This window comes from Limulus polyphemus, unplaced genomic scaffold (assembly GCF_000517525.1).
Source record: "Limulus polyphemus unplaced genomic scaffold, Limulus_polyphemus-2.1.2 Scaffold3927, whole genome shotgun sequence".
In the NCBI taxonomy this organism is placed as follows: Eukaryota; Metazoa; Arthropoda; class Merostomata; order Xiphosura; family Limulidae; genus Limulus; species Limulus polyphemus.
Window position 1 is genome coordinate 93,422 of NW_013669537.1, and position 12,566 is coordinate 105,987.

General features: G+C 35.0%; 1 protein-coding gene across 1 annotated transcript; it reads left to right on the forward strand.

The window, feature by feature from the left end:
* The first annotated feature begins 4,322 nt into the window (after positions 1–4,322).
* On the forward strand, positions 4,323–7,305 carry LOC106470292 (adenylate kinase isoenzyme 5-like). The gene has a single exon (XM_013930837.2). It carries the CDS (start codon positions 4,378–4,380, stop codon positions 6,646–6,648), a length of 2,271 nt encoding a protein of 756 aa, XP_013786291.1. The 5' UTR covers positions 4,323–4,377; the 3' UTR covers positions 6,649–7,305.
* Positions 7,306–12,566: the final 5,261 nt, after the last annotated feature.

Here is a 12,566-nt window from a genome sequence, read left to right on the forward strand (position 1 = left end):
TTATGTTTGTAATTCTGTACATTTAATTAAGTTATTGTTAATTATTATTGGTTTAATGTAAGTGGCTATTGTTCGGGACGAACAATACTAAGGAGGGGGCAGTGTTGCGTCAGCCAGGTCACGTGACTAGTATCACGCCACCTCCTTCTAGAAATATCCTGTTCCTTCGTGAATTGTCGGGAGACTATTAGATTGGGTGTAGTCTGGTATATATAAGACCGGCCACGAAGCGACGGGGAGGTAATGAGTAATTAAATGTATGCGGACAGAATATTGTTGGCCACGTGAGACGTGAGTTATAGCGTTGTTATAGAGCGACTGTTGAAATTAAATGTATCGTAACGTTGTATTCGGAAAGAATAAACCAGTTTTATTTAAGAAAGGGCTTGTGTCGCTAAAGTTTCGTTGGAACGAATTTACGGAAAATTAACGAACGAACGGAGACGTAACAATATTATATGAATTTTGTGTTACCATATATATATAAACAGTCGTATTTGTAGATGAAAACCCCGGATATAAAACGTGCTAATATATGTAGCGAGTCTAAAGAATAGGTCTACATCCACTTATTGTATGAGTATTGTTGTTGTTGATAACAGTCAATAAGGTACATAACTATAAAGCAAACACTTATTCAATGCTTGTTTGTAAAATAATTTAAGAAATTAACACTACTTTTAATTAAAAACTAACACCCTGGAGGTATTTCATAAGAACTCATAAGATAATATATGTATTCAAACTGTTCTAGGTCTTTTTTATTTTATGTTTTGAATCTAATAGTTATAAGGTTACTTTTAATGTATTTACAGATGGAAATGTGAAACTCCTCTCACGTTTGTGTTATTTGTAAGGGAATAAACATTGCAAGCACTAAACATGGAGACTGTGGAAGACAAGAGTCTATTACTGAGAATGTTCAACATGTTTTAGATGGAGGATCATTATTACAGCACATGCCATGGCAACAAGGCACAGATTTCGCAGATATTTGTAATGTGTACGTTGATTATATATCTAAAAAGTATGTGGATCCAGTAATTGTGTTTGGTAGCTACCAGTCAGGACCATCAACAAAGGATGTAGCCCATTTGCGGCGAACGCATGGAGTTTTCGGTTCGAATGTTAACTTCAAAGACAATACACCATTCAAAGGGAAAAAAAGAACACTTCTTAACGAATTCTGAAAACAAACAACGTTTCATTTACATGCTCGTGCGTCGACTTCGATGCGGGTTTTTTAATAGTCAAGACGGCAGTTGCTTGTGTAGAAACTCGTGAAACAATCGTGATCGGTGAAAACACGGATCTTCTCATATTGCTATGCTATCACGCTAATACTCAGAACTGTAATATCGTTTTCAAGTCAGAAGGGAAACAGACTACGTACAAAGCGATGAAAATTTGGGACATTTGACAAACGAATATGATACTTGGAGCAAACACCTGTCGCTATATACCGTTAGTTCATGCTTTGACGGGTTGCGACACAACCTCTCGCATTTATGGGATTGGAAAAGGGGCAGCATTTAAAAAAACTAGGATAACCACATTTAAGGGAGAGTGCAGAAGTGTTTTGCAATCAAGGTAAAACAAGAGATGAAATACAAAAAGCCGGAGAACAAGCACTTATATGTCTGTATGGCGAAGTTCCAATTGAGGGATTGGATTTATTGCACTTCAGACATTTTGCACGAAAAGTAGTTTCAAGCACAGCACACGTACAGGTACATACACTTCCTCCTACATCCGCAGCCGCACAATACTACAGCATGAGGGACTATTTTCAAGTACAAACATGGATTGACTCAAATGACAAAATGTTACCACAAGAGTGGGGATGGTCAGTTGTAGGCAATAGCTTATTACCAGTTAAGAAACATTTACCACCAGCTCCATAAAGCTTATTAAAAATTATCAATGCAACTGTAAAGCGAATTGTGATACTAAACGTTGTACATGTAGGAAGCATGGACTTGAGTGTTCTATAGACTGTGGAGAATGTAGAGGTGTTAACTGTATAAATGCAACACAATTGATAGAATCTGACATAAATAAATAAAAATACATAAAAGATACAATACAAAGAGGACAATGTGCCAGAAAAATAGGATTAAATTCGTTATATATTTCCTTTACAACCGGACGATCCTATCTTGAATGTGTTTTAACTGAAGCCCAAATTAATGATTATTCACCTCTTTAACTTATATATATATTACTCCACCCATCAAAAGAAAATCTATAACAATATTCTTTTAAATGACAGCCACATCTGGAAAATGAGTATACAAAATGCGACTTAACACACACATCTTTCTATAAACACTTGCTATATCTATTTACCAACGTTGTATTACTTGAATTAATACACAAACCAGAACCAGTTACGTTGCTTTTGCGGCGTTATTAAAATATATCGCACATTGATTTTTTCAATTGGGTTCATCTTATTAACTATTATATATTATCTATTTGTGTATTTTTATTAATATATTAATGGAAAGAGTGTATAATGAGAGTATATGATTGCATATATCAAATCATGTTGTTATACAGGGTGGGCCAAAAGTAGGGTTACAGTTAACACTTAAACATTTTTCCTTTATTAGAAATTTAGACATTTATTTACATGTATAACGTTTTTAAAACGTGAGTAAGTAGTACAAAATAAGGTTTCAGCATTATTTTCTATGATTTACATGTATATTTAAAACGTGATTGTGAAGGAGAAACAAATAATAGAGTAACTGTAACCCTACTTTTGGCCCACCTTGTATTTTCATTAGATATGTTAATAAGGAAAATGAAAATTTTATGTATTTCTCCCATTTAGATTTTTCTAGACTTTCTTGTGTAACTTCGCAATACGTGTCTCTAACAATAAATCAAAGCATTATCTCTGTTGCAATTTGTTTGATGTTGAGGTATGTTTTTGCGTAGGCTGACTGGACTATTTGTTATATCATTCAGACACTGATGGTAGACACCATATTCTTGAGATGGCAGCTAGTCATAGTTAGAGAGATTGGTGCGCTTTCACTATATGTCCAGTTTGGAACATTTTCTCAGTCAATGATCCAACGAAACCTCCTGGACCTTGCATCCATAAAAAATAAGTCAGCGTCCAAGATACATGTTTGCACCTGTGTCTCGCAGTAAACTTCAGTCCAATGCATCATGGATGCAGCAATAACATACAAGTAACATGGTGAACGGTTACCAACAACCAGACAAGTAGACTATGATGGTCGAATGAGTGATGGTGATCCAGTCTGATTTCGAAGAAATGAATACTGTGAAACACTTAACATATTCAGGAGAGGTTTATAAACACTAACCAGCCCATAACCTCAGAACTGTAAATATTGTATAAATCCTTCTAATTGACGTTAACTGTAATTTTTTTAGTTTCATAGTTATTTTGGATGTATATGTATTTCTAACTTATTTGTACATTCTTTTATTTTGGGACCCCAGTGGCTCAGCACTAAGTCTAAAAGCTTATAATTTTAAACATGCGGTTTTGATAGCTCCATAGCAAAGATATCCATTTTTGGAGTTTTTTTTTTACTTTTACTTTGCGTCTTTAAATTTGATTTATGTATTTTGTTTTATCAACTTGTAACGTGTTTAAATTATGGATTAAGTTTGTACTTGAAAAACTCAGAAAAGACTTCGACACTTTCCCAACTGTGCCTCTCCACTTTCAGAATCCAGGAGTCGCCACAGATGTTATGTATGATATGATCTGAATTGTGTTTTGCGTCCAGCGGTATCTCATCTCTTATAGTTGATAAAAATCCAAGCTATTTTATTCTAATGGCGAGCTCATTACTTAACAAAAACTTAAGGCATATTTCAACTGTAGACGCATAATATTTAAAATAAGTTCTTTTCTAAAACCCAAAATTTAATAATATCAAATAATCTTTATTGCAGCCAGTACAAAGTAAAATTACAATATTTTGCTTTAGTTTCAGTTATTTGAACGAATAAATTCTAAGTCGTTTTCATTGTGACTTATTTTCTTTGCATTGTATGACAAACAGAAGTAATAAGATACTCTTAGCGGATCGAAAATGTGAATGTTAATTAAGGCCGGCCATACTTGAATCCTAGAGATTTCTGACCTGGCAGCTTAGCCTTGCAACACCGAAAGAGTAAAGTTAAGTTTTACTTCTACAACTTTAAAGTAAATATTTTATCGAAAATTTATGTTGAACTAGCGTCACGAACTTTTAACGCCCTCTAGAGTTCAGATAAGCAGTAACGCACGCGTATGAGACCAAGATCGATCAGTCCTGACATTCTTCAGTCATTGTAACAACAGAATTGAAAGATGCGTTACCGTTTTATGCAAATAATTAAAATATGACTTCATATGAAGAAGTTAATTCATATTTAGCTAGACGAGAGATTCCGCAGCTTTTTGAAAGCATGATGGTTGGTCTCATGTTTCACAGACCTGGTGATCACATACAATTTTTGCAGCAGTGCTTGTCGAAAATTAGAACTGGTGAGGTAAAGAGGTGCTACTGGAATTCATTTATTTCTCGCCTACATCCCCGGTTAAGGACGTTGCAACCATTATCTTCATGTAGTCAGAATAATTTGTATGAGGTTTCTGAACAAGGTGTTTCTTTATCTCGAATGAACAAGGTCCCCAGAAAGGATAGTGCATTTGGTAAAGCACTCACTTCTTTTACTAATGATGTAAATAGGTACAGTGATGACTTGCACAAAGAAACGTGCTATTCAGGAGCACCCCTAGATTTTTCAGTGATTTTTATTTTAGGGGTTGCTCATTCCGAAATCGAAGATCTCTGTCGGGAAGTATCGGACAAGCAAGATACCATCATACATGTCTCAGCGTATTCAATACTTAAGCGTCAAACGACTGTGGAAGATTTTTCAAATATCACCTTGGTTCCTTGTTGTTCTGTTATAGATCAACTTCAAAACAGATTAGTTGCTTGTAAGGAAAATAGAGTGGTACTTATTACAGGTTTTCCACGGAACAAAAGTGATATTTTGGAATGTGAGTCACAGCAATGTCTAAAAAGTGTAATTCGTGGTGTTATCTCTTTAGATTTTGAAGAAGAATACTTACGGAAAATTCTTCAAACTGATATAGATTCCGGTCTTCTTCAAGCTGTTGATGCTGAGTTACAAAGATTTGAAGAAAAAATGTTTCCTGTTATAGAATATTATGAAAACCAAGGCACATTTGTAAGAATAAACTGTACAACTCAACGCGATGATAATATTAGCAGCTTGATTTCAGCCATTAAAAGTCTCAGCTCCCAAGAAATTCAGCGCAAGATTGATAAGAGTATAGTGGAAAACAAAACTGACGTACAAGATTCATCTTCTTCTCATGTTGAAAAAGAGAGCCTTGGTTCTAGACATTTTGAAGAATTCAAAAAGCCAATCATTTTTGTGATCGGGGGTCCAGGTTCTGGGAAAGGAACACAATGTGTAAAAATATCTGAAAAATACGGTTTCGTTCATTTAGCTACTGGAGACTTATTACGCCATGAAATAAAATCAGGCTCTTCAACAGGTCAGATTATAGAAAAAAATATAAAGAATGGAGAATTGGTGTCTTCAGAACTTGTTTTGAGTCTTCTTAAAAAAGCAATGGAGGAGCATATTAATCTGTCCATATGCAAAGGTATTTTATTGGATGGTTTTCCTCGCGAAATTGAACAGGCCAAGTTATTTGAAATCACTGTTGCCGAATGTAGTATGGTACTCTACTTTGAAATTTCAGATGAGACAATGATGAAGAGATTGATGAAACGCGGTGAAACAAGTGGAAGAGTGGATGATAATGAAGAGACAATAAAAAAAAGAATACAGAACTTTCATTGGAAAACAGAACCGGTCCTTGAATTTTATCAAGAAAAAACAGTAAAAAAATCAGCGGAAGAAAATCCCGATGATTTATTTATTGAGGTCGAGAAAGTATTGGACCAATTCATTGTTAATTTTGAAGTAAGAAAAATTCAAAAAGAGCTGTTTCCAGATCCAATTGATATTTCTCCTTTGCGCAAGGAACATCATCTTGTATTTTTTGTCATTGGAGGTCCAGGATCAGGAAAAAGAACACAGTGTGCACTTTTGGCCAGAAAGTATAACTTTAGTCATATTTCTATTGGTGACCTCTTGAGAGAAGAAATTTGCTTTGGATCACCAAGAGCACAGTATTTGGAAGAGAAAGTCACAGGAGGACAAAATATACCTCATGAAATTGTACTTCATATTTTGAAAGAAACTATGTTATGCCAACTTTCTTTTACCAAGGGATTTATCCTTGATGGATTTCCAGAGGATGTTGATCAAGCAAAGATGTTCGAATCTGAAGTCGTTGAAGGTTCCATAATTATTTATTTCAAAGTTTCTGAAGAAACCATGAAAACAAGATTAAAGAAAAAATCAAAAGAAAGTGGAAGAACATACGAAAACGAAACAACTGAAAAAAGTATAGAAGGTTTCCAAAAACAAATCTTATCTATTCTTAACTATTTTGGGACCAAGGTAAAAATTGTATTAGCAGAAACCACTCCAGAGATAGTATTTTTCGAACTGTGTAAAATTTTTGATGAAATAGCAAATCGCGACAGTTTGATACATAGTTAAAGGGGAAAAAAGTCCGAGTTTAAACTAAACTTTATTCGGAGTATTTTAGTATAACTTGTACAACCGGCTTTGTGATGAATTGAAGTGTCAGTGTTGTTTGATAACGTGTTATTTAACACATGGTATTTAGTGAGTTTTGAATATTGTATTATACTATATTAGAGAGTACTTGCATTAACAGTATTTAGATTGCATTAATTGTTATTTGAAAAATGTATTTATGCACGGTTAACAAGAAAGTAATTATGTTGTTTTTAATAAGCCTTTCCCTTTACTTTAACCCGTGTTCCATACTTTTTCAAGTACTATAGCAATAGATTTGTTGAAGTGTGCATTCTTTCAAAATATGTAATATGATGAAAAAAAACTTACGCCTCTTCCCCAAGACCATATCCCTGCGCCTCCCCACTTTCAGAATCGAATAGACTCCACAGAATATATATATATATAACATGATCTGAATTATCTTTTATGGCCAACAATATCTCATCTCTTATAGTTGAAGGCCTGGCATGGCCAAGTGGCTATGGAGCTCGACTCTCAATATGCGAGTCGCGGGTTAGAATTCCTGTTCCACCAAATATGCTTTCAGCCGTGGGGGCGTTATAATGTGACGTCAACCCCACTATTCGTTGATAGAGAGTAGCCCAAGAGTTGACGGTGGGTGGTGATGACAAGCTTGTTTTCCCTCTAGTCTTTCACTGCCAAATTAAGGACAAATAGCATAGATAGCCCTCGTATAGTTTGTGCGAAATTCAAAACCAAACTTGTATTTGATAAAAACCCAGGCCATTTTATTTCATTGGCGAGCGTATTACGTAATAAATGTTGAAGGTTTATTTCAACTCTAGACACATAGTATTTAAAACAGTTTCTGATCCAGAACATAAAATTTAATAATATCACGTAATCTCTACTGCAATTAATATAAAGTAAAATGATAAAATTGTGATTTAGTTTCAGTTCTTTGAATGAATAATTTCTGTTTGTTTGTAATTAAGCACAAAGCTACACAATGGGCTATCTGTGCTCTGCCCATCACGGGAATCGAAACTCGGATTCTAGCGTTGTAAGTCCGCAGACATGCCGCTGTGCCACTAGGGGACGAATAATTTCTAAGTCTTTTTCATGGTGATTTATTTTCAAACGTGTACACAAAATTGAGTTAATAAGATACTCTTCGCATATCGAAAGTGGAACTTATATTATTAAAACAAAATGTATAAAAGGGTCGGGAATAGCCTTGTGACTAGCATGTTGAGCTGCAGTGAAGGACCAGGAGATTGAGACATAATGCAACTAAATGCGTTTTCAAGTATGGAAATGTTTTAAAAGTAACAGTCAATGCCGTTATTTGATTAGAAAAGTGAGATAAATCCTCTGTGGCGGCGGGTGCTACTTCCTAGTTGCTTTCCCTTTAGCTCTAAGTCATACTTAGGGACTACTACGTCTGAATCCTAGGGTGTGACATTGCCGTTTAGCCGAAGAGTACTGTTCAGATTGGAAGTTCCAATTCCACTCGGTTCGGTTCCTATAATACTCATACTTTAGGTTTTTATGTAATGTTTGAAGTAAATATATTAACATGTAATCTCTTTTTCTTCATGTTGACTACATACTTGTACGAGCTCAGTATTTCTTTTCCCATTTTAAGAAAATGAATAGAATTCATGAATGTGTATGTTAAATCACACAGCAACGTAATTTGCAGTATTTTTGACTGCTATATAGAATTATGTTATTGTTAAACAAATAATTACTGTTTTGTTCATGAATCAAGAAAAATGTTTCCATATAATAATTAGAATATTGATAGCTATTAGATCTGAGAGCAAGATCTGTTCGTGATTAAACTATTGGCTTCAGATGTCGATGACAAAGAAAACTTAATTAACAGTACATGATCAATATTCTTTGTATAATGGACGTAGTGTATGTGTCAGTATTTATGTATGTAACCAAAACTCCTGCGCTATCTATTGAATGGCACCACAAACAAAAATCCATAAATAATTTCATAGTTTGGGTACTCAAGATTCCGACAGTTAGAAAAATAACAACCATTTCTTTATAGAAACACAGTTTTAACTGAAAGTACTCTTCTCACAACAAGAACACGGCTTTCACTAAGACTGTACGTAAGGGTTGGATTATATTTTTATAGTTGTAATTTTTGAATGTGGTACTGAGAAACTGGAATTTTAAAGAAACTATTTTTTTTTCAATAAACGGTACCATTTTTAATGTATAATAATATTACAGTTGAATACTACGATTAGTAAAGAGAATTGCCGAGACATATAACTTGTATATTCGCAAAAACTGTAAGTTAACTGTCAGTATATTAAACATTAGTCATTCTCTCCAGTACCTTTTCTTCTCATGAATTAATGTTCAGTGACCTTACAATAATATAGTACTTAAAATAATTAGACAAAAATGTATACTTATGTTACAGTTCTGAGGATGGTGTAGGAGCATATTCAACACAGAGTATTAAAAATACTTAATAAGTTTTGTTTGTGTTATTTGAGGAAAATAAGAGTAAAATGGGGCCAAGCGTTGCCTAAAAATAAGCTGTAGGGGGGATGAGGTGGGGGGTCCTATGTTTGCGCCACGATGTCACTGAACACGCTTAACATATTAAACTGTGAGTGCGTTATAAAAGTGACATTCAAACCCGTTATTTATTTCTACGTTCATATGGCGGCGGGTGCTGCTTACTAGCTGCCAATCTTCTAGTGAATAGTTTAAAATTGATGAGTATACCTTAACTGTATGCTTCACTACCTTGCCAGTTAGGCTATAGTAGTTCACAATTAGGGCTGCCCCCCAGTGGCACAGCGGTATGTCTGCGGACTTACAACGCTAGAAACCGGGTTTCGATACCCGTGGTGGGCAGAGCACAGATAGCCCTTGTGTAGCTTTGTGCATAATTAAAAAACAAACAAAAACAAACAAACAATTAAGGCTGGCTGTACCTGCATACATGTACAAAAAATTGAATTAATAAGATACTCTTAGCATACCGAGTAAATTTTAAGTTTTATTTCTACAGCTTTAAAGTAAATAATAAAATAAAGCAAATGCTAGATTAATCTACTTAATTAATTGTGTTGTTTCAGCCATTCAGAAAATCATACAAAATAAGGCTTAATCTAATGGGGATTCCTTCCATAAGTTAGCCTCTCTAGGTTTACTGTTTTCATAATTCGTGGTTTCTTCTAAGATAAAATTACTTTTTCTAGTATTTCTTATTGCGAATAGCAGTGGCGATGTTAGGGGAGGGTGAGATTGGCAAGACTTCAATTTTAGCTGGCGGAGTTTATAAAAAATGTTGTAAAACTTTCTTTGTGGTGTTTTGAGGGTGTTTACCTTATACACTTGTGTATAAATCGCGAACTAAATTTAAGTAAGAAAGAGAGATGTTTTACAGATACTCCATGAATAAGTCAAGGGGGGGTTTAAAGATAAAACTTGGCTTTTGAATAAATATCTTATTTTAATTTTAGATAAATTTATTCTCTATGCATACAGCAAAAATAGAACATTCTGAAACTTTTATACTTTTTTGAAGTAAACAAATGTTAATCATTATTCTAAAAATATTAAGTAAATGTTTTATTTTTTTACGGTGAAAACGCATAAACACTATGATTTTACTTAAATCTGTGGCCTGGCATGGCCAGGTGGTTAGGACGCTCGACTCGCAATCTGAGGGTCGCGGGTTCGAATCCCGTCACACCAAACAAGCTCGCCCTTTCAGCCATGGGGGCGTTATTAGGTGACGGTCAATCTCACTATTCGTTGGTAAAAAAGTAGCCCAAGAGTTCGCAGTGGGTGGTGATGACTAGCTGCCTTCTCTCTAGTCTTACACTGCTAAATTAGAGACGGCTAGCGCAGATAGCCCTCGTGTAGCTTTGAGCGAAATTCAAAACTAAAAAATACTATGTAAAATAAGTTCTTAATTTTCAGTTATTTTTCTTAAATGTAGAACAGTGTGTAAAGAATTATAGAAAATAACTATATCTCCTAGTTACGAACTTTGAACTGTAAGGTTTTATATATACATTTTGACATAAACAAAAATCATAAATTAGTATATCAGTACCGTAAAATTCCAATATAATTTATCACTTTTAGTAATTAAGCTGTATTTGGCTCTAAAAAAAATGAAATTTCGAGCTCACTAAAGATTTACCTTATCGTTCGAAATCTTCCATGAAAAGAAAGGGTTTCCCGCGTAAATACTTTGCAAAGGCTCAGAGAACCACGTCTGTCAACTGGTTGTTCACACGTTGTAGACAAAAGTGTACATAAGCAAGTGTTTTCAAAAATGGAAAGACGTGGGCGGAGCCACTGTGTTTGATTCAGTAAATGTGGGGATATTCCAGCAAATAGAAGAGATAGGAGGTTCTTATTTTATATTCTAGCTTGTCAATATTGGTAACTGAAGTTCCTAATTCGTAAGAAACTATAGACTTTGTATTTGGACATCACAAACATCTAATCTGAACCAATGCTGCATTCAACATACCACGTGACACACAAAAATCGATATTTATGTGTGTTTTTTAATATTTAAATTTAAATTAAGAAATTAAATAATGTATAGAACTAAAATTTGAATTATAGTCTACAATTTCATACCAAACTTATTGACATAAATTCTTAAAATAGTAGTTCACTAAAAGTCTGAATGCGAGCCAACGTGATGACATGGCTTTTGGCCCGTGTAGATAGGGATAATTAAAGGAAGAGAAAGCAAACTTGTGATTCCTTGCTCTTTCCAATTGGGGTTGTTACGCCTCCAGTCGTTAGTTAATTAATTTTCCGTAAATTCGTTCCGACGAAACTTTAGCGACACAAGTCCTTTCTTAAATAAAACTGGTTTATTCTTTCCGAATACAACTTTACTGATAAACTTAATTTCAACAGTCGCTCTATAACAAACGCTATAATCTCAACGAATGTCTCACGTGCTCGACAATACTCAGTTCAATTACACATATTGTTCCAGTCACTTTATGACCGTCTTATATATACAAGACTAACAGATATCTAGTAAACACTAGAGCATTCATGAAGGAACAGGATATTTCTAGAAGGAGGTGGCGTGATACTAGTCACGTGACCTCGCTGACGCAACACTGCCCCTCCTTAGTATTGTTCGTCCCGAACAATAGCGATTTACAATAAACCAATAACAATTAACAATAATTTAATTAAATGTACAGAATTACAATTCAACAAAGTCTCTTAATTTTATGGGACGTATCTTCTTCCGTACTGGTCTCCGTCTCGTTGGCTTCTGCTTCATATGGGGTTTATCTGCTTCATCAGGAAATGTCCTATCGTCGATAACAGTCACATCAGTGGTAGTAACTTCATCAAGAGCTACACTGTTTCCCTTATCAAAACTGAGTAGAGTTTCTTCTTTGACGGTGGCTTCTTCAGGTGGCACATCTTCAGCAGCATCATTTGTTCTGTTGTCCACTTCGTCCCAACTGAAATGTCCTGGACCATGATAACGCCAAAGCCTGTTGGCATGCACTACTTTTGGCTGACCTCGCCGACCACATTTTACCCAGAAAGTAACGTCTGAGAGACGATCCACTATGTCATATGGGCCTTCCCATGGAGAAGACAACTTAGGAGACTTCCCCTTGGTCTTCCTGGGATTATACAACCACACCTTGTCTCCAGGTACAAAGCTGACTTCAGTAGATCTCTTATCATACGTTAACTTCATTGAATTAGCAGATGTTTCCAAGTTTGAACGCACATGATGGTGGATATCATCCATTCTTTCTGATAACACTTTCACAAACGCTGACACATTTTCAGGCAACTCTATAAGGTGGGCGTCCTGTTAACAGATCCACTGGCAACCGAAGTTCACGACCAAACATCAACTT